At 41.5% G+C, this 21,100-nt stretch overlaps 1 protein-coding gene across 2 annotated transcripts; it reads right to left on the bottom strand.

The window, feature by feature from the left end:
- Positions 1–76: 76 nt before the first annotated feature.
- Positions 77–20,887, bottom strand: src (SRC proto-oncogene, non-receptor tyrosine kinase). Of its 2 annotated transcripts, XM_088361300.1 has the most exons (13): positions 20,488–20,887; positions 9,705–9,962; positions 9,283–9,382; positions 8,622–8,639; positions 6,867–6,965; positions 6,032–6,135; positions 3,961–4,110; positions 3,628–3,783; positions 3,303–3,482; positions 2,920–2,996; positions 2,479–2,632; positions 2,250–2,381; positions 77–2,062 (listed from the first exon to the last, which is right to left on the bottom strand). In XM_088361300.1, the coding sequence occupies exons 2-13, from the start codon at positions 9,952–9,954 to the stop codon at positions 1,854–1,856; spliced, it is 1,629 nt and encodes a 542-aa protein (XP_088217426.1). In that variant the 5' UTR covers positions 9,955–9,962; positions 20,488–20,887; the 3' UTR covers positions 77–1,853. The 2 variants fall into 2 exon arrangements, with proteins under 2 accessions (XP_088217426.1, XP_088217436.1); XM_088361310.1 differs by lacking the exon at positions 8,622–8,639 and having other exon boundaries at positions 20,488–20,886.
- Positions 20,888–21,100: the final 213 nt, after the last annotated feature.

Genomic DNA, 21,100 nt, shown 5'->3' with positions numbered 1-21,100 from the left:
CACGTCACTGCATATTATACATGTCCAGTGCATGATGTAAATGGCATCGTTACACTCAAATCACACACAAAAAAAATTCAGTCTGGAAACAAAATGTTTATTTTTTTTTTTTTTAATTCGAGCAAATTACTAAAATTGGAACAATATTCAGGAGGAGTTATCAAAAACCTATAATCTCATCATTCCCGTTGAATACTGTAGAAAATAGTATGTACTGCTGCGGAATCACCAATTTATATATAAAAAAAACATCTGCATAGTCGAAGTAAAGACCAACAGAATCCCACAGGAATTGTCCTTGGCTTTTTGACAAGGCAGCATACTTGCAATATGGCCCTTTTTTGTGCATGTATATTTCAACATTTTTTGCTTCTCGAAGTAATCAATCTTTGTGTTGCTACATCAATCGAGCGTACCTTTGAATGACGACCATCCTGCTCATGCTCCAACAGAATGACTGCCAACATAATCAACATGTAAACATGTACGGCTGGTGGATCAGTACAGATGTTTGTTTTTTTTCTTGTCTCCCAAAACAACCAATAAAGGTTTCACAGACACTGGATACATGCGTAAATAATCGTACGTGGAACGCAAAAATGTTTTCATAGTAAGCATATCATCAGATGTAATATAATTCAGAAAAGTTCAGCAAAGATAATAGATTATGAATGAAGGAGCATTGGATGGCTACAGTGAAAAGAAAAATCGAATAAAATTACAAAAGAGATGCTATGTCATAAGAATAGTCGTAATATTATGAGAAGAAAATTGTAATATGAGCAATAAAGTTGCAGTATTACAAGAAAATATATGACTCGTATGTTAAGACCATTACTTCAAGATTGACTTTTCTCATGACATTGTGAATGCATTCCAATATTAAAATTTATTTTGTTAACAAAATCATTCTTGCGGCTACCAGTTTGTCTTTGTTCTTTTGAAATTAATGATTTCTTTTCCGTGTGGCCCAGATTTGCCGCTATAATGTTATTTTTTTAAATGAAATAAATTATAAAGATATATATGTATGCTGTATTTACAAATTATAAACAGTCATAATATTTACATTTAATTAAGAAACCAAATAATTTGCCATGCATGACGTGTTTGGGAGAGTTACCGACAAGCTAATCGGAGGCACAAACACATGATCATGAGGGTCATTAGTTACAGTGTATGGTTGTGCTAGAAAAGCACACAAAATGGAAGGGGGAGGTCTCAAAAATAGGGAAATGTGAATGAATATTCTTCTGTTTTTGATTCAAATGCTAGAAGTTGGTACATTTTAATCATGTGAAAAGAGTCAGTTTCGTACCTTTGCACAGTGGACGAGAGTAGAAAAATGTAATTGGCACAAATGTTTTTGCTGCAAAATTCTGCTCCTCTCCATCCTGAGATGAACTTTTATCAGTAGCCATTTGTTTGAACTAATTTGAGACAGACTTTGCCTCCAGTCGCAGGGTGTCAGCCACACCCGTAAATAAATTGTTTAAGAAAGCAATCTTTTTTTTTTTTGCAACTGAACTCATCCCGCTGATGGCGGTCTGTTGATCAGAATTAAAAATGGAAGACGACAAGCCAGTGTTCAACAGGGATTTGAGGAAAACAATCTCAGTGCCACTTTGCAATGTTTATTTTGTGTCAACATCGCCAGCTTGAGAAAAGAGGCCAAGCATCCGGGGTGATGCAAAAAACCGGGTGTATGAGCAAAGAGCACGAATGGATCCCTCCTTGTGGAACACTGTGGTCTGCGAGGCAGTCACTTTGGACAAGACCTGAAGTTGCTGCTGATTGGACTGAAATGTTGCTGCCATTGAGGCCGGTTTGATGTTTTTCACGTGCACGCTGCCTCACAAGTTCTCTCCGGGCTGGTACTGAGGCTCAGTGGAGGTGAAATAATCCTCCAGGAAGCCCTGCAGGTACTCAAAGGTGGGTCTCTCCTCGGGCTCTTTCCTCCAGCATGTCAGCATCAGCTCATGCATAGATTCCGGGCACTCTGCTGGACACGGCATCCTGTAACCGCGCTCCACCTGGTCCAGAACCTCCCGGTTCACCATACCTGGAAGAGGGCGAGGTAAATTTTGGCACCTTTTCGAACACATGACAGGAGAGAAATGTTTTGCTGGCTCAGTCTTCTCTTTCAAATGCTTTAAGCTGTGTTGGGCTTTTTTTCCAACATAACTCAGTGGTACCACTGTTAAGACGAGCAAATTGAAAAAAACACGACCTAAATAAAGATGTCTTGCCTGGATATGGGACTCTTCCTTTGGTGGCCAGTTCGGTCAGCAGGATCCCGAATGACCAAACGTCAGATTTAATGGTGAAGCGACCGTAGTGAGCCGCCTCGGGAGCCGTCCACTTGATGGGGAACTTGGCTCCTGCGCAACAAGTTCACACAGCCATGGCTCACATGAATAAATGAATGCCAGTATCCCCACTGTGGAGATTCAAGATGGAGGTCGAATCCTTGCTGACCTTGTCTGGCTGTGTATTCGTTATCCTCGATGAGGCGAGCCAGGCCAAAATCAGCCACTTTACAAACCAGGTTATCTCCCACTAGGATGTTGGCAGCTCTCAGGTCTCTGTGCACGTAGTTCATCCTCTCCACATAAGCCATCCCGGAAGCAATCTGACCAAGAAGAAGAACCAGATACCAAATCAGAACAGTCTTCCTACAAATGTACGGTTGTAGATGACCACTTGGTATCTCGTCATGCATTCTCTAATTGTGTACGATTTGTTATCCGTCACTTGGCACATGACCATTACATTGTCTGTCCTTTGAATGATGTTGCAAAAATGACATAAAAAGGCAAATGAAAACTATTTGTGGCTGACATACACTTACATTCATTTACACAATAAAACTGACAAAGGACAGACAAAAAAGGATACGGCTAAATTATTTCCACTGACCTGTGATGCCATGTCAACCAGCTGAGGGAGTCGGAGCATCTTGCCCATTTCACCTTTGAGGAAATCCAGTAAGCTACCTGTAGACAGGTACACGGAAAGTGACATAGCATTACAACACTGGTTAAGGTTCCTTTGTAGTACACAAGTTAGCATTTTGGCAACAGTCATTTAAAATGTTGAATCTGAAGAATAAAATGTTTCTACAAGACAAGCCCAAACCTCAATAAATCTTATATAAATGTCAGTTACAGACAAGGCAGGAGGCCCATTACTTTTTTGTTGTTGCAGGAACTAAACAGATCAGACGAAGGCAGAAAACTAACTGTGTTATTGTGAAGCATGACGAGACATTGCATAACTAATCAACCAACATCCATGCGAACCTTTTCCCATGTATTCGGTGACGATGTAGATGGGCTCCTCTGACACCACGGCGTAAAGCTGGACTAGCTTCTCGTGCCTCAGTTTCTTCATGACCTGGGCCTCCTGCAGGAAGGCCTCCGGGGACATAGTGCCAGGTTTCAGAGTCTTGATTGCCACTCGGGTTGTACCGTTCCATGTTCCTGATAGAGGACAAGTTCAAGCAGCCAACTCGTAAAAAGAAATAGGACTGTGCCCACCGTGTCAAGTCGTTCATTACGTTACCAGATTTTTTTCAAAGTCTTTGGTTCTATGATAAAATCGGGCTGGATGAAAAGCCATGCTTACCCATCCAAACCTCTCCAAAGCAGCCCTGTCCAAGCTTGAGGTCTAGACGAAGAGACTCTCTGGGGATCTCCCAGGCATCTTTGGATAAGCCCTGAGTTTGGGGCTTCAGCACTGGGCAAATGTCTGTCAGACTGTGGCAAAGCCCATCAGCGTGCTCTGAAGACACAAGAGACAACAGTGTCAGTGATGGCACACTGGTAAATACGCAGGCATCACAGGAAGTGACACCAGAATGTCATTAAAATTGATAATGAAGATGGGTTGAACATTTTCACTATATCTACCAATGTAATATTATAAGTCATGAGGATTCAATAATGCTAATTGACTTACTGCGATAGTGATTGACAAGCTGCTGCAGAGTGCTAAACTGCGTGCGGGATGTGATGTAAAAGCCGCCACTGTCCAACTTCCTGATCTTGTAGTGTTTCACATTCAGCCCCTTGGTGTTGTCGTAGTCCAGCACAGATAAACAATAGGCACCTGTGCAGAGAAACACGGCACAACAAATATCAAGACTAATAACATTTACAAACACCTCCGCTCGTTTGAGTAAAAACAGCTAAATGAAGCAACGTGATGCTGTTGCACCATGTGATACTATGTGACAGGCAGTCATAAAGTATTAAAGCCTTTTCTTGTCAGCCATTTTGGAAATGACATCACTGGTTGCTGCTGTTGCGGCTTTTTTATGTGGGCTTTGTACTTCAGAAATTATTGTAGATGTGGTATGGGAGGCATTGGCAAAGCTAGGGGAGGGGGGCACTGGCCTCCCCTCCTGAATTATGCTTGGACCCCGTCAGGTGCCAGTCCATATAATTAACGTTGGGAATTTTCAGATTTTTATGGGAATTTTTTTCAACATTTCCACATATCCCCCGGAACATATAGGAATCTTCATCAGCGTTTTTTTGAAGATTTTTTTTTTTAAGGTTTGTGAGAAAAAAAAGGCTTTGTTTTGCGGAAACCCTGGGATATTCTTCGGTACCCCCCAAAGAAATAATCCTAGAGAGAGATAGAGACCAATAGAAAGACAAATAGAAAGAAATTGAGAGAGCCATAGTGTGCGTCCACCGTGACTATCACATGCAATGCGGTGTTTATACCACTAGAGGGCAATCTCAATCAAGTGAAATGTCTGATGACAGTCCACCCCCCCAGCCCCTGGTAATGCCCCCCACCTTCTTCACATGTATAAAGTGGGCGATAATGGCCCGTGGTTAAACAGGACTCATCTCCACACTGACCTAATTCTGTCTGGCTTACCCAGCCAGCCAGCCAGGACCTCCACATTGCTCCTTCTCACAGTCATTTTTCCCCTCTGACTTCCCTAAACTGTCCCTGTTTCTCATTTGAAGCAGGGCCTAATCACCAGAAATAGGACACACACATACATAAACAGCTGAACCCGAAGGGAGAATGCGGCCTATCGGAAGCATCTTTTTCAACATGCCCTACAGGCATCTCATCGGACCTTATCCCATCTGCCCAAGTTAGGCCCGCACAGCTGAGGGGAAAAAAAGCTTTATCACGCTTCTTGTTCAAACATGTCTGGAGAGACGTTTCATGGAATTTAAGCGGATCCGCATAAACTTGAAAAGATCAAAAATAATGCGGCTATATAAAGAGCTACAACAATTCAATGGTTGGTGTTTTGTTTTTTGTCCTTACAACTTCAAATTATGGTTTAAATTCTAATTAATCTAACCATTTCCTTATAATGCCTGTTCTCAATAAATTTGCAGGGTGAGCGCAGCCCCCTGATGCTCGGTTGGCCAATGCAAGTATTATATTCACTGTAGCTTTGCATTAACATGGTGACCAGTTTAGAGCTGCCAAAATCGGAACGGGTTGTTTAAAGACACATTTGGAGAAATAGGCAGCCCCCCCTCCCAAAAAACAAATACTGGTTGGGTGAATTCACACTTCAATGGTTGGGTAGGCAGTTTGGATATAAAAGCAATTACAAACATTTTCTGGACCTGCTGTCAACAACAACAAAAAAAGGTTATGGGAGAGGTGTCACTTTACTTCCTGACCATCGCTGAGAAAGGCATGAAATCCTATCCAATTCTTGACTGTTGGCCAATACATGTGTGAAGCGGGTTCACTCCTACACTACAGTGTCACGTTTTAAATTACCCACGAGGCGTACATTTTTGGGTGGTGGGCAAACTATGACAGACATCAAGACACACAGCGTTTAGCTCACCACTTCCTGAAAATTGCAATCTGTACGAGTGTTGATATTAAAGCTATTAAGTTTCAAATACAATCTATAAATGTCTGTACAGTTAAGCATCCTAACAGACTGTGTTTGACCTTAGCTTCTACTGTATTAAAGGTTTAGTTTGTACTGTGAGTTACATTCCTCCAGTTCCAATTGCACATATTGCAAACTCACCTTTGGTGGTTTCGCTTTCTCTCACCAGGAATGTTCCTCTTCTATTCTCCAAACTGAGCAGCAGTCTCTCCGAGTCACGGCGGGTTATCTTGCCAAAATACCACCTGGTTTGGTCGAAGAGGGAAAAAACAAAAAGCACAGGAAGAGAGTTGGTTGGTGAAGGCCGAGTGAGTTGGTGTTAAAGATAAGAAGAAGGCAACATGCATGCACACACAATGCCATGACAAGAGCCGCTTACCTGGACTCTGCAGTCAGTGAGAGATGACTGCAGAAGAAGGAAGGCAAAAGGTGAGACAAGGAGACGTTTAAGAAGGTTAGTTAAGCATATCAACACTGATCATTCCCTCTTGGTGAGAACGAAAGGAGGAAGGAAACATATTGTACAGACAAATGAATGGGGACACATCCCACAGATAGAAAGTAAAAGTTAAAGAAAAAGTTATTCTCTTTTTGAAATCCCCCCCCCCCCCCTTTAGGGGTGCTGCATTAGTAGGTGGAGTCTCAGTACCTTATTATTGCAGTTGCAAAAAGAAATAGTGCAAGTATGGAGGATATGATTACTCAATCATAGATTACAAAAAAGGTTCTTAGGTTCGTGTTCTGAGCTTGTCATAATTGACTAATTAGTTTGACTTTTGATGATGTGACTCCAGTCATGTGGTCCAAGTCTAAGGACCATCCTTCATAATAAGCAAAGCTAGTCAGTAGCCAGGCTTGTCAACGTCTTTCCATTTAGTAATTTATTATTAACAAAGATGCCTTAGTGCTGATGAGAACCAGGTTGACATGCAGGAAATAGAAAAGTGAATCTGAAACCAAGAGAAAAATGCTATACTCTTCTGCTTGAATGGAGTCGGACGGAGCAACGTAATTGCTGGGAATATATCCGCTCTCTCCGGTGGCCAGGGAGCGTGCCAGCCACCAGTCACCCTCTCTGAAATGACAACACAAGTGACATGAGGTACAAAAGCACACACAACTTGGACAGTGGGAATATTTGGGATGGTCAAATGGAAATTATTGCGCACTAGCAGGGATGGGCATGGTAAACACAGTAGATCTTTGATCAGTATTCTGTCAGTGTGGAAATGTATCAATCTACTTCTTTTGAATCAACAGGTTTATGTTGCTGGGTCATAACATGCAGAAGTAATTGAGGTGTATTGTACTGGAATACCAATAACCAATTTTCTAGACATAGTTCTAGAAATAGTTGAAGGAAAACAATATGCTTTTAAACATTGTTTCCGTAATGGCTAATACACAGCTTGAAATATTTGTTATGCTTCCACCATGTTGGGGAAGCCTCGGCATGGTGCAGGTTGGCACGAGGTAGCCCTCAAGGACCAAATGAATACCTCGCAAGACTATTCTAAAAATAACTCACCAGTGAGACACTCTAAATTTTTTCCAGTTGCTAATTTAGAAAAATAAATAGATAGTGCCACAATCGAATGAGCTACATCTAACTAGTCTATTAAGTCATGCTTCCATCAGTGTAAAATTGGAAACCACAATATTTAAAAAAGAAAAAAAAAAGATAGCATACTTTAAATATCAATCTTGTGAGCATGAACAAATCATAGCATTTGTGGAACTAATTTATGGAACGACAATGGGAAGATTATTTACTCCAAAATAATTAGAATAATAAATTTGTCATTTCAGAGGTGTTTATTAAAGTCATAGCCCAAGAAGCAGCTAGTTACAAAACGTTTTTAGCAATGACTTTTTAAGTGTACTGTTTTACAAAAAAAGTAAAGCACACAATTATACTTATTTTACTGGGTGTTTGAACCAATTTTTTGAAACCCTGTATAGCTATAAAAAGGTGAATTCAGTTAAGATTTTTTTTTTTTCACATTGAGACGTTATATCACTCGAGAACATTTTCATTAAATCACTTAATGATGTGTTGTCCTCATTTCCATTACAGGTGGTCTAATGCATTAGTTAAACAATGAACATAAAAATCATTGAAAAAAATTGATGGAAATTTTTCTAAATGCCCATCCCTAATTTGTACACAATAGGAGAACATGAGCAAACGTGGGTATGACAATGGGATAGGATTGCGTGTGTATGCTTATCATTATTAGGGAGCAGCCTCTGAAGCTTTGCAGCACTGCAATGAATATCAAAAGTGCTGAAAAGTCTCAGACAAACGTGAGACGAGGGGCGAGGCCAGTGTGGCTTGGACAAATTTATAATGCAAACGTTGAGTAATGCAAGCAAACACGTCAGCAGGCAGCACATTCTGGATGCTTTCACACAGAACGTTGTCAATCGGGGACTAGGGAGTGAAACAGTGCTAATATACACAAGTTTTATTCCTTGTTGACTTGATCCCATTCACTGGTTAAAAGTGGAACTTTGACGTCTATAGCTGTCAATGGCAGTGAATGAGTTAAAAATGAGGTGGAAATTCACTGAGTGCAATTTGCAATCGTTGAATTGGCATGGTATATTGTTCAGTTTGTTTGGCCTGCACTTGGGTTTGGGAAAAATGTACTTGAGTTTAATTAATCCAGAATAAATGGCACTTGTGTGAAAGCACCCTTGAATATAATTCCATTGCAGCTTCACAAACCTGCAGTTCACTTTCCTCCTAGGAAAATGTGATGGATGAAGAAGAGAAATGATGACAAAGGGGTTTGAGGGCGGAAAGAGAAGCGACAGTTATAAGCAGCGGCAGAAAAGCATAGCAGCAAATATGCTAAAACCTTCAATCGGATATTGATAAATCTTGTCATGCTTCAAGGGTCACACACTCACAATGTGACAACCACCTAGGTCACCGAGTACAACAATACTCTGAGGAGGAGAATGAGGATCTTAAGAACTCTTGGTTAATTATTATACTTGACCAGATACGGATCCAGGTCTTTTTCTCAAGGGAAACAGATGTAGCAATAATTCACCAATGTATTTAGCGCTGCCACCTTCTAGGTCAACAGATAGATAGTGGCTAAGCAGCACAAGGTTCATTAAACATCTATTGATTCATGAAGCGACCCCACCCCCTTTAAAAACAGCCAGAACCCCCCTAACCTATTTTGACCACATCAGGAAGCTTCCCGGCAAATGTGAAATTATCAGAGGTTATGTTAAAATAACCTGAAATATCTTCTTGGGAATCAACTTTTTGATGATTTCAGTCACATATTATTTTGCGAAGCCCTCTGAGATGTAACCCCTCCCCCCCAAAAAAACCACATTGGCAAAAATGTGACAATATCAATATTCCTTACGTGTTGTTGACTATCTGGAGACGTTCTCCCTTTCTGAATGATAGATCGGAAGCTGTTCGAGACTCGTAGTCATACAATGCCACAAAAGTCGTGACACCCCCTGTGTGGAGAGAAAACTTTTGTGAGTGTGTGACGGGAGTTCCTGAGGATGTGCAATTAACATTGTCAGCATACCTCACAATAATTCACCTCAGCGAGCAGCCATGAATTAACTTGCATGTTTTGCTATTACTTTGGCTTTGTGATGTATGTTTCAAAAGGAGAGGCCATACTTCTCAAAATTACGAAAATGTTACGTTTTTTTCCATATGAACGTTTGAATGTAATTATTTCCTATGAATTTCAAGATCGATCAAGATTGCTCTTGCTCTCTAATCGATGGCAAAAGAATGAGACTGCAGTTTTGTGCAAAGGTGTCTCACCTGATAGTGTGTTTCTATTCGAAGAGGAGTTGAGGCTACTGTTGTCCACGCCACCGAACAAGGCCAGTTCGGCCTTATTACTCATGGGGTGGTTGCCACCGAGGCCGCCGTCCACGGTCCGACTGGGAGTTAAGGACTGCTGGACGGAGTTCAGGTGGTGGCCACCAAGCCCTCCCCCGGAGCTGAGGTTGGCATCAAGACTGATGGTGCGTGGAGCTGCCTCCTTGGGTTTACTTTTGGATCCCCCCATTGTGAGGACTAGAGGGCATTGAAGGACAGGAGATGGAGGGGAAATGAGGTGATGATTGTAGCCACTATACAATACAATTATAATGAGTTGTCTCCATCAAAGTTTCGCATCCGGACCCATATTGTTAAGTGGTGACCCATTTTAGCAGAATTACATTTATTTTTCAATTGTCTTTGACATAGAAATAGATGTGCAAATTACAATATAGAACATACAATTATTAAGCATGAAGTAGAACAAGATTACCTCATATGTCGAAATAATGAAATCAATTTATCAGATGCCAAAACTAAAATTTCCAGACAATTTTCCAAACACTTGGTATCACATGAGCACATTTTCTATACCCTGGGTCATACTTTCTGCTTTGTCATATCATCTACAAAAATTAGAAAACAATAGTATCAATTCAAAGACAAAATCTAATTAATAAACCAACCCATTCAAGAGTTACCCACTTATGGCTTGTTGACAAAGTATTGATTTAACCTGAGCAACACTAGCCAAGTTGTGTCAAATATTTTTACACTTTGATGTGTGTAATCGTAACCTAAGAGATGTGATAATGAGCACAACCAACAATCTCAGAAAAAGAAAGAACCTTGTCACTGAGCTGCATAAAGACAACACTAACAAAAACCTGTTTGCCATAAAAGACAAAAGTCTTCAATTGACACTTGAGTATGTTCCAAAACAAAGTTCCAGAGAGGGGCTGAGGACATAGGACATTGCCTACATACCAAACATCAGCTGCTGCTCCTCACATTTGACACACGTGAGTGCACGCGCATACACACACACACACACGTGTGCACATGCAACTCACCAACTCAAATGATCCGTCCATTTTTTCTACTGCTTATTGTGTACTGCTTCTGACACGGAAGCCAGAGTGAACCGTTACACAAGCAGTGAGTCAATTGAAATAATTGATTATATTATTTACAAGACTGCAGGGGAAACAATAATAACCACAATACCACTCAGTACAACAAAGACCTTCACCAAGGCCAACTTATTAGGTTGATCACAAATTGAATTACATGCGTTCCAGTATAAGCTTCTGTTTTTCAATTTGTGGGCTGAAATAACAACAACTCTGAATTATGTTGCCCTACAGTCAGTTTCATTTATTGGAGTGAAGGTCGACAGATAACGCTGGCTAATAAATGCAGAACTTGAAAGGTTAATATGAAGAACAGACAGCGGAGCAACGGTCCGTTTTGGATCAGTGCATCTTTTTTCTTCCCATTATGCTTTATATAGCGCTCGTGACGGGGCTGTAATCACAGCTTAGTGTGGGAATATGATTACACTAAGCCAAAGCAGCGCTATGGTTGACGGATATAACCACAGGGGGTCTGCTATGAAAAGCTAATTTTCAGAGAAGGCTGATTTGGGAGCTATAGTGACAAGTTGGCAGGGGTCAGAGTGCCCACAGGGAGCGCCAAGATGCTCAGCCTGCCGAGCACTCCGTGCATCGTTTTCATTTCATTGCCATGTCTGCCTCACTCAAGAGGAGCTTGTACTCCAGGACCAGAAGTCGGAGTCGTGCAAACATGCATGTTTTTGGAATGTGGAAGGAATCTGCAGTATCTGAAGAAAACCCACGTAAGCATAAAGGCTGACATGTTCACCAAGACTACGTCACACTAACCCGCTAACATTTTCAAGCGAAGTAATTTTAACAATAAAACACTTGCCTTGCTTAGAAAATTTTTTCTAATTGCTTCACGGAATATGTCATTACAATTTCTAGTATTTTCTATAGGAAAAATTCCAAATTCACAGAATGCATTAGGGACCAGTGGGAATATGACTACATAGTCTTTGTTTCATATTCCATTTCCAACAAAGCCATTTCAGTTGACTGCAGAAGACACACACAAATCCTATCGCTTGAGGGTTTCCTGGCTTTGAAAAGCATGCAGGAACAGGAAATAAATGGAGACAAGCAATATTACGTTTGGACAGAACGGAAGCATGTGTGTTAGCGTCTGTGAGCTAATAACGTTAGCCTCATTTAGGGCTAATAGATTCTACAACAGAGGGAGGCTGGGCTGCATAAAAATCCCTGTGGCAAGGCGGGGGCGTGTGCTTGCTTGCTCGGGGAGGGGTTTGCTTAATTATGCATACAGATTGGCAAAGAGCTTCAAATCCTTGGAGTCTTCAGGGACTTTGGTTGAATACCAAAAGCAGTCTTTCAGTCATGCTGCTGGGGCTCTTCCCGTACAAATGCTTTACTTAACCTGGGACTGAAAAAAAAAAGTTACTTCTTCTGTCATTAGAATAGGAGCAGTGTTGTGATCCTCATCGGTTGAAAATTCACAGCCCTTATCATCAGTTCATATTTGTCTGATCTTAGTGATGAAGACGACATGGCTCTTCTTCAATTTTTCTTTTCATCTCATTCGTTTCATCTATGAGGACGTCAAAATTGGTCAAACTTGCTTCAGATGTTTTTTTATTTTGTATGCAGACTTGATGAGAAGATATTCCCCGCTGTGAGGATGAAACAAAGTCAAGTCAGACTGACAGATGGTGAAACTCGTGAAGAGGCGAGTTCAGGCTTGTGCGCTGAGACCAAAACCACAACAGTATTCTTCATTTCTACCAGCGTTGCGGGTACCCTGAACATTGACTGCGACAGTTAAATCACTGAAGCCCAAATTAACCAAAACAAGCATCAACTTTTTTTTTTTTTTTTTTAATTGAAGACTGAAACAAAACATTTTTAACACAAATTGTGATTATTGATTCATTTGAAGCCTTTTGTATTCGGTGGCTTTGGTTTTGGTTGGGTTTTGTTGTGCAGTATGTAGTTTTCAGCACATACTGATTAACTGTACAGCAATCTAAAAAGAAATGATTTACTCAAAAACCTGTTTCTTTTTAGGGTACTGCCTAAAGTTACACGTTTATGTGAAAATAAACACTAGTACATTTTTTAGACCATTTCCTCACCTATTATTTTGTACTATTAACATAGCAGAAATAATCCAAATTAAAATGTCAGTCACAGTTGAGGCTCATTTGATAAGAACTGGGCTCATAACAAAAAGAAACGACAGTTGAGGCTCATTTGATAAGAACTGGGCTCATAACAAAAAGAAACGGAAAAAAAAAAACCCAGAAGCGCAGAGATGCAGCCGTTATGGAAGTCCCATTCTTGCTTTGAGTTGAACAAACAAATGAGCTTCCTCTAATGGCTAAATGAAGCAGCAGTTGAAGTGAAGATAACACTCTGGTTTCAACGCATTTATTTACATAAACGCACGTCAGAGGTGGACTGGCCAAAGTGAAACCAACAAACCAGTTTGTCAGCTTGTTCCTGTGGTCAAAATGCAAACTGACGCATTTACGTTTACCTTTGAATCGTTGCTTCCAGGGCAGACGCATCTGGTCCTTTTTAGCATTTCTCTGTGGCAGTGCTCTGCAAACGGCTGGCCGAGTCATGGGGGTTCACAGATTACAACGTCTGTGGCTTGTGATCCTTATGTCGACCCACTTGTATGCGTTCCTTCATTTTTAATACCCTCCGTCATGTAATTACAACACTACCAGGTCATTCCTGGGTCAGCACCAGCAATTTGCCACATGATCCAAACGCTCTTGTTTACATTCACCATCTTTTTCCTTAGCGTACTGGCTAAACCCCGTGACGGCGTTCCATCGGCGACTGCAAACAAACACTACTATCTTTGCAATGACAAGACTGGATAGACCAGTTTGATCGCTGCGAGAACTCTCGATCCTGTTTCAGCTAATAATGAACGCACCCTAGCAATGGTCCAAGTTAAATGTCAGCATGTTCGCTTATTCTCCTCCTTGAACTGAGCTGTGTTTGCACAACTAACATTGACAGTACACCCAACAGCTTTCGCTATCGCCTGTGCCGCCAACTGAGGTGAAGTAGTGTGTGTCAAGTGATCTTTTTGGTCCACAGCCTCTTCAAGCGGGTTGTGCATTCACTACTTTAACATACTTTTCAAAATGAGAACAACTGGGTTGGTCTGACTGAAAATGGGTATATAGTTAGAATTACTCATACATTCAATTGCTCCTTCCTCACTACACAGTGCTGTCTCAGTGACTACTTGTTTTGCCACAACTCATTTACAATATTAGTAGTGAGTAAATACAAAAACCAAACTAGACAGAAGGCATCACTTGAAACTAGTGATCCAGAATCCAAAGATAAGGCACAGCAACAGACAAAGCTAATGTTAGCATATGTATTGTATTGTGTATCCAAACGCACCAACGATTTGGGAACAGGAATTTTGGGTGCGAGTCCAAAGGTTACTTTTATTGGTCTTGGTTTCCGTAAAATAAATGCGACTAATACTCTGAAGCATAGGTGTCAAACTCAAGGCCCGGGGGCCAGATGCGGGCCACCACATCATTTTATGTGGCCCGCAAAGACAAATTTTGCAACGACTTTATGTCATTACTACAATTACAAATTGTCTTCACTTTTTAAAGAGAGCTATTGCTAGCAATTTTTTATTACCGTTCTTTTTAAACTATTTAAACAGTTTTTACTAGTCTCTGATTTCAAAACTAATTATTCATCAGTTTGTTGTGTAGCCTATATTGCATGTATATAGAAGACATTGACAGTCATAATGGCCCCCCAAGGGAAACTATGACTACAATGCGGCCCGTGACAAAAATGAGTTTGACATCCCTGCTCTGGAGTGAGTCGTGAATGTTTTTATCTTCTTCACAAAGCATTTTTTGATTGGTACGACGAGGCAGGCTGTAATTTGTTCACGACTTTCCAGTTCAATTTAGTTCATTAGTGCATATCATTCAGGATGGTGCGGATTTGAACGTGCTCCACAATGTTTGACAACAAACTCGATGATAAGAAGCTGGTGCAACACAAACAACAGGTAGTATGCATGCTAAGTCAAGCTTTGAGCTAAATCCAGCTGTGTTACCAGTTTGCCTTTCTTGTTTATATATTTTGAAAAAATGCTAAACTGCTTTGAGACTTCACATGGTTGACCAAAGCGACTGAAAAGAGCCATAGCGTCATCTAAGGTAGTGGGAGCAGACGCACTTCGGCCAATAAGCCAATCATAGTGGGACAATACGCACAAATAAATGCCCACAGTGCTAAAGTGCTAGCTTGACTCTTAAAAGATTCTTGATACACGCCCCGACTGGAGGATTTTGCTGAGTCCCAACCACAAAGCCAACAGTGCCACCCCGCCGTCACGGACTGATACCGGCTTGGGCCGGAGGTAAAGTCAATATTTACAGCTCCAAGCACAAATGAACATCCCTGCAGTTTCCATGGACGCAATTCCTAGCATTCCGCAAATCGACACGCAGCACCGATGAATGATGCCAACTCATGTAATGAGGAATGAGTTTCTGGAAAGTGAACGAAGGTGAGACCACCTGCACAAATTACATTCAGTGTGATGCCTTCGTCAATCGCCAGAGCACAAACATTCCTGAGTCACATTCCAGCCTCTCAGGAGCCGGCAGTGTTTGGGCTTCCACTATAGGATCATGGTCATGTGGGTGGATTTTTTTTGTTCCGAGTGAACTATGTTCAAACCACCTTTTGTTTGCCAAACGTCACCACTAAGCTGACCTCCAAATCATATGACATCGTTGGGCTGGTGGCAGCAGCAGCTGTCTTAAAGCTTACTGAAGAATTCTATGTCCACTTCCAAACAACAAACACTGCTGGCACCGACTGCAAATTCATGGATTTAACCCACCCCCGCACATCCCACGCTTCTTAATCCAAGTATGACATACATTAAATTATTTGGGATTTCAGGCTCAGAATATATCCAGGCCATTTTAGAAAATGTTATTTTTTGCTTTTGCAAGGGGGAGCCGTGAAATGCTATTTAAATGTATGCTTTTTGCAAGTGGTATTATTAGGTGTAATTTCATTTTGGAGAGATGCCTTCATGACTTCAGCCCAGGTACACGCTATACGTGTGGTGGGAGGGGGTCCAAACATGCTGGATCAACCCAAACTGCAAACATGTTCAGATATGTGAGCCAGGTGTGCATGTGCTGTGACATTCCCCAGTATGGTGCAGCAGCGACATGAAGCACAGTCATCATTCAGGAATGCCGAGGCGAGTTTAAACTTAACGCCTGCTCGTACGGCCCACGGCAGGAATGCGCAGAGAGCAGGTATGGTGTCTGTCAGCTCACCGTGTGTGGAGAGCCATGCAGGTTAGCCGCTTCGCAGAGGGACCAATGAAAGTTTGAAGTCTGATCTGTTCATCATTAACATGTGTGATGCAGTACAGACATTGGGGCTACTGTTAATTATTTGTGTTATTTGTCCATATGTGTATTAAAAGAATGGACGCTTCCTTTACATGCTAAAAACAAATTCCTGAATTTGGCCTGACACAAATTTCTACTAAAACTGATTTTGCATTATTTTTCTCCCGATGCTATTTAGTGTTAACAAAAAAGAAAGCCGATGTTTGTTGTCTTCAGTGACTTCAGTTTTTCACCACACATATATACATTTCCCAGGTACCAGACCAGAATTGAATATTGCTCAGTTTTACAAAATGCAGGCAAAAACACAAGGTTGAGCCTCTTGCCTTACAATATTTTGCAAATGCAACCAGTGCTGTTTACAAAAAAACATTTGGAGAAAAACTGAGGGATAAAATTGTGTCAAGATTTCTCAAAAACAAGTTGTGACCCGTCATTCCAAACTACAATTTGGACCGAGAAGGGGATTCAATTCTCATTATTTTTCTGTACATGTTATCCTTCTTCATTTCCATACGGGATTTCACCTTATCGCCTTCTAAACGGTTCCTTTGTTTTAGCAAGTCTCCATTTCAATATTCAAACCAGCATACAGAATGAGATTTGAAGTATGGTGGAGTTTACAGAAAAGCAATTTAAGTTTTATCTAAGTTTAGAAATGTTCTGTTCTACACAACAGCACTCCATATGCGCAAATAAATTGAGTACCAACGGTCAGCATAGACTACATAACACTGCACGGGTGAAGGCGGATGCACAGCCTCATGCATGAACATGTCATCATCCTGACCTAGCTTGTCCAGCTGCGCTGCCACAAAGTGACACAGAGGCATCTTTCTTCATGCTAAACACGCCTTTTCCTGTCACAAAGCCACACAGAGCGATGGGAACCAAGGTGATAGCTTTGCCACAGAGGGTGGATTGAGTGGAGATGAGTGGCCTCTGTCACTCTGGCTCATTCCCAACGCTGCGGGACAGGAAGTGGCCAGGGATGCTGGGATGGACACAAGTCCTCCACTGTTTGTCTCCATCAAACATCTATCAGATAGTCCATTCAAATTGATGCCAGAGCTACTGACTTGACTGTGGTTTGGGATCGCCCGTCTTCTTTGTGGTGTGACATTCAGGTAGTGAGAAAGAGAAACGCAACCTTTGCAATCAAGCCTGAAGTTGACTCAATTTGCAGAAGTGTCTCTGATTTGTTCCCCCGTAGTCCATACAAGAAGTGATACATCAATTCATCATACAATTCCTAATCGCCAAACGAGCCTATTGACAGCTTTTATGGAAATCAAGCGGGCCTGTAAATGGCGGGAGTAATCATGTGAATACAAGAAAAACGCCAAGAAGAAACATCTATATAAACAACAAAAGTAGGCCACCAACACATCAACAGAAGCAAGTTTGAGTGGATGGGAGAGGTGTGAACAGGTGCTGTTGGTGACCCCATGACCGGCCGGTAATTAGCACCAAAACTGGGACAGAACGTCACAGAAAAAAATAAGAAGCTCCCCATTAGTGAGACAGCGAGATCGACGCATTAGGCACTGGGGGAAAAAAAAACAATATTGTGTTTTGAGCTGTTTAGAGTTGGTCTGCCTTCTCTCCTCCAACAAACAAGCTTCCTCTAGTTTAGAACATCAGAACATTTACAATATATCCTCCAAACTCAGAGCCAATTAATCCTCATTTGATTGAAAGGAAAGTGGGACATTGGCAGAATCAAATGTTGATCTCAGCAAGCCGCCGGCTACAGTGTGCTCACTTCAGAACTGTTAAATCCACAGGGGAAACAACAGCAAAGTAGTCTCGCTTTAAACTGACCTTGACTTGAACATATTGCACGTTTCCCGTTTCACGTCTGCTTCTTTTCATTTGAACATACTTCGCCATTGCGATTACATTTTGATCAGGCTTTTTCTACTTAAAAGATTTTATTCTTACCAGTGGGGTATAAGTATCATGTAATGATATTCAAAGCACACGGTTTGATGTCACAGTACGATAATTGTTGCAATACTCATATAAGCCTCTTGGACAAGAGTGAAACATTTCTCTGATTGCAATCTTAGTCTATCATCACTGGTAAATATTGGATGTTTTTATATTGCTTAGTTTAATACTCATTTGTAAGACTGTTATGAATTGTTTCAGTTTAGATGATTAGATACATTTCACACACACGCTTATTTATTTATTTAGGTATTTATTTATTCATTCATTCATTAACATGCTTAACCAATCACTGAGTGCATTATGAACTACGACTAATGAACGCTTCCCTCAAATTGTTTACGATTTAATTGTTGAGCCCATTCAAGGAACTCTAGTGGCTAACCAAAACAGCAGCTGTCCATGTCCAGTGTGGTTGATGGTTTTGTTACGTAAATATAGTCCCGACGATGGTGTGCAATATGACATCGTCCAACATTAGAACAAGTCTCTGCCTGGCCAACCCTAAATGATTTCGTTTCCGCCTCTCTGAGTAGCCGCACAAAGGCAATTTTGAAAGTGGAAGTGACTCGTCCTGTAGCTGCAGGGCCCGGATGGCTGCGGAAACAAGTGGCACATTGATGCCAGCCAGACCCAGCGTATCACTTCGACGGGCAGGCCGAGCCGCGAGGAGTCGGAACAAAAGGCTCCAGTCCAAAGCCATGCTGCCAATTAGCAGGAATTTCAGCCCAGAGAACCCCTTCCCACCGATCTCCTTTCGAGGCTTTTCGCTGCATGCCATTCATCGGATTCCAAGGCGCATTAGGAAAGACTGACATATGTGAATGGTGAAGAATCTCACAGTAAATTGAGAAACGCTCAATGCAACATTTGGGGACATGCTGTTTTCCTGTTTCCAAAAATCCCTAATTCTGTCCGAAAATACAAAAATAACTACCAACATAATCTGTGGGGATTAGTCTAATGCACTACTGAAACGCAGATGGACGCGTGCTTGCATGATGACTAAAAATGTATTGATGCTTCTCTGATATGTGTCACAGAAAAAAGAAAAAAAAAAGGGTCACATTTCCGAGAGGATTACCGAGGGAAGAACAAGTCCGACTTTTCAGGGCGGGTCAACTTCAGAAAGATTTTCAAATGCATTGGACGTTCGGAAGTCACTAAACCAGGTTGGCTCATTGAGGACGTGCACGCCAACTGTCGGGACCGCCCTTCCACAAATTACAGGGCGCACCATTGCACCAACGATGTCTGGGCAAAACTCTTTGTTTTCCATTAACGCCACATTAGAGGCAATACTTTAACCATGGAGTCACGCTTCATGGAAGAGACTAATCGTGGCCGCATGACAACTCTGTACGAACGGTTTAGGAAAGGAAAAACGTGCTAGGAATGATTTGAAGCAGCCTCTCCCAAACTTCTAGGCATGAAAAAAGAAAGTGCACCGAGGAAAGAAAATAGAAAGACTTGAGTTTGAATGGGAACATATGTTAAGCGTTTGTCTGTGGGATTTAGTTTTGTCCATTTGCGATGTCAGAGGTCAACACATTGGTCGAACTGAAAAGGGAAGGTTTGTTGTTTCACATCAAACTCAAGCAAGTATGCTTTTGGGGACTTTGTTTTATGAACTGGGAACACAAAAGCGGCCCCCAACGCTAGTTGTTCAGTTTTGGGAACCCCCCACTCCCATACAAACATGCATGTACAGTAAATAAAAACAAACCTAATACAGGATAAAACTGCTGCTTTAATTTGAGTCTGCTTATGTCACTTAAACTTGTTCTTTTATATCAGCTTTGAAAATGTTCCTTCTTTTGGAAAAAGCCTAACAAAAAAGCCACACACAAAAACCAAAGGTGAGCCACAAAAAACCAAAGGTGTTAATGCAAAATACGTCATTTACTCCTTGAATCTCACAAGTGAAGAGTGTAGTTTTGCAGTTATGTGATAATTTCAGTAAACAACTGGAGTAAAACATACTAGCCCATTAGAATAAATAAATACAATACCACTGTCACATGGAAAACCAGTAAGTCCGGCGGTGACTGAGCGTGCCACCAAGTGATGCGCGATGACGTATACGTTACGTAACACCGAAACGTCGTAACTCAACCGAGTACCCCCTGCGCGGGGATGGTGGAAATCAATCCAGTGTGTGGTATATGAGAAATAAAACGCATCACGTTTGGTATAATATAGTCCATATAAGATCTAAACAGGTTGTTAAGTGTAGCAAATTGTTTTCGTATTTATTTTTTATTTGACGCAGTGACTAGCCAGTTAAAAGACAAGCGCAAGTTTACTCACCCAACCCACTCGTGGAGGTATGCGGTGGTCTCTCCTGGTTCCGGTCACGTCTTCAAGTCAAAACATTAATGTACACGTAGGAAAACGGGTGAAAAAGAGACCCCAAAACGCCCTCCCTCCTCAAATTTGGCTTATTTTTAGAAGAGGGGCTGAGTGGAGGGTGGGCGAACAATAACAGCCACACTCCGTCTGTGCCACGATTGAAAGTCGAAAAGGGGACGCCGGTGATCCGAGGTCATACCGCGGGGAAGCTCCCAATTGGCGCAAACATGTTCACGCGGCAAAAGAATAATAAACACGTCCCCCACAAAATGTTGCTTTAATGCATGGATATGCGACCGTATCAGCCCAAGAAGTGTTAGTTCCGTTCAAAACACCGGGATGTGTCAGAGGCATAGGCAGGGGGAGAGGGGGCGTGGCCTTAGCAGACTGGCGAGCATTGATTGGTTGACCCTCTCATACATAAATTAACCCCTGATAGCGTTTAACGATGGTCTGCAGAGATCCTGCAGACCAAATTACGACGATGGCGATAAAATTAAATAAAATTTGAAACATTTTGAATGCTTTTCGTTGTTTAATATATTAATTTCATTGGACAAACTATTTTTAA

This window comes from Syngnathus floridae, chromosome 2, assembly GCF_059516105.1.
Source record: "Syngnathus floridae isolate MCC-2025c chromosome 2, RoL_Sflo_1.0, whole genome shotgun sequence".
NCBI classification, from domain to species: Eukaryota; Metazoa; Chordata; class Actinopteri; order Syngnathiformes; family Syngnathidae; genus Syngnathus; species Syngnathus floridae.
The sequence above is the reverse complement of the archived record's forward strand: the minus strand, read 5'-3'. Positions and strand labels throughout refer to the sequence as shown.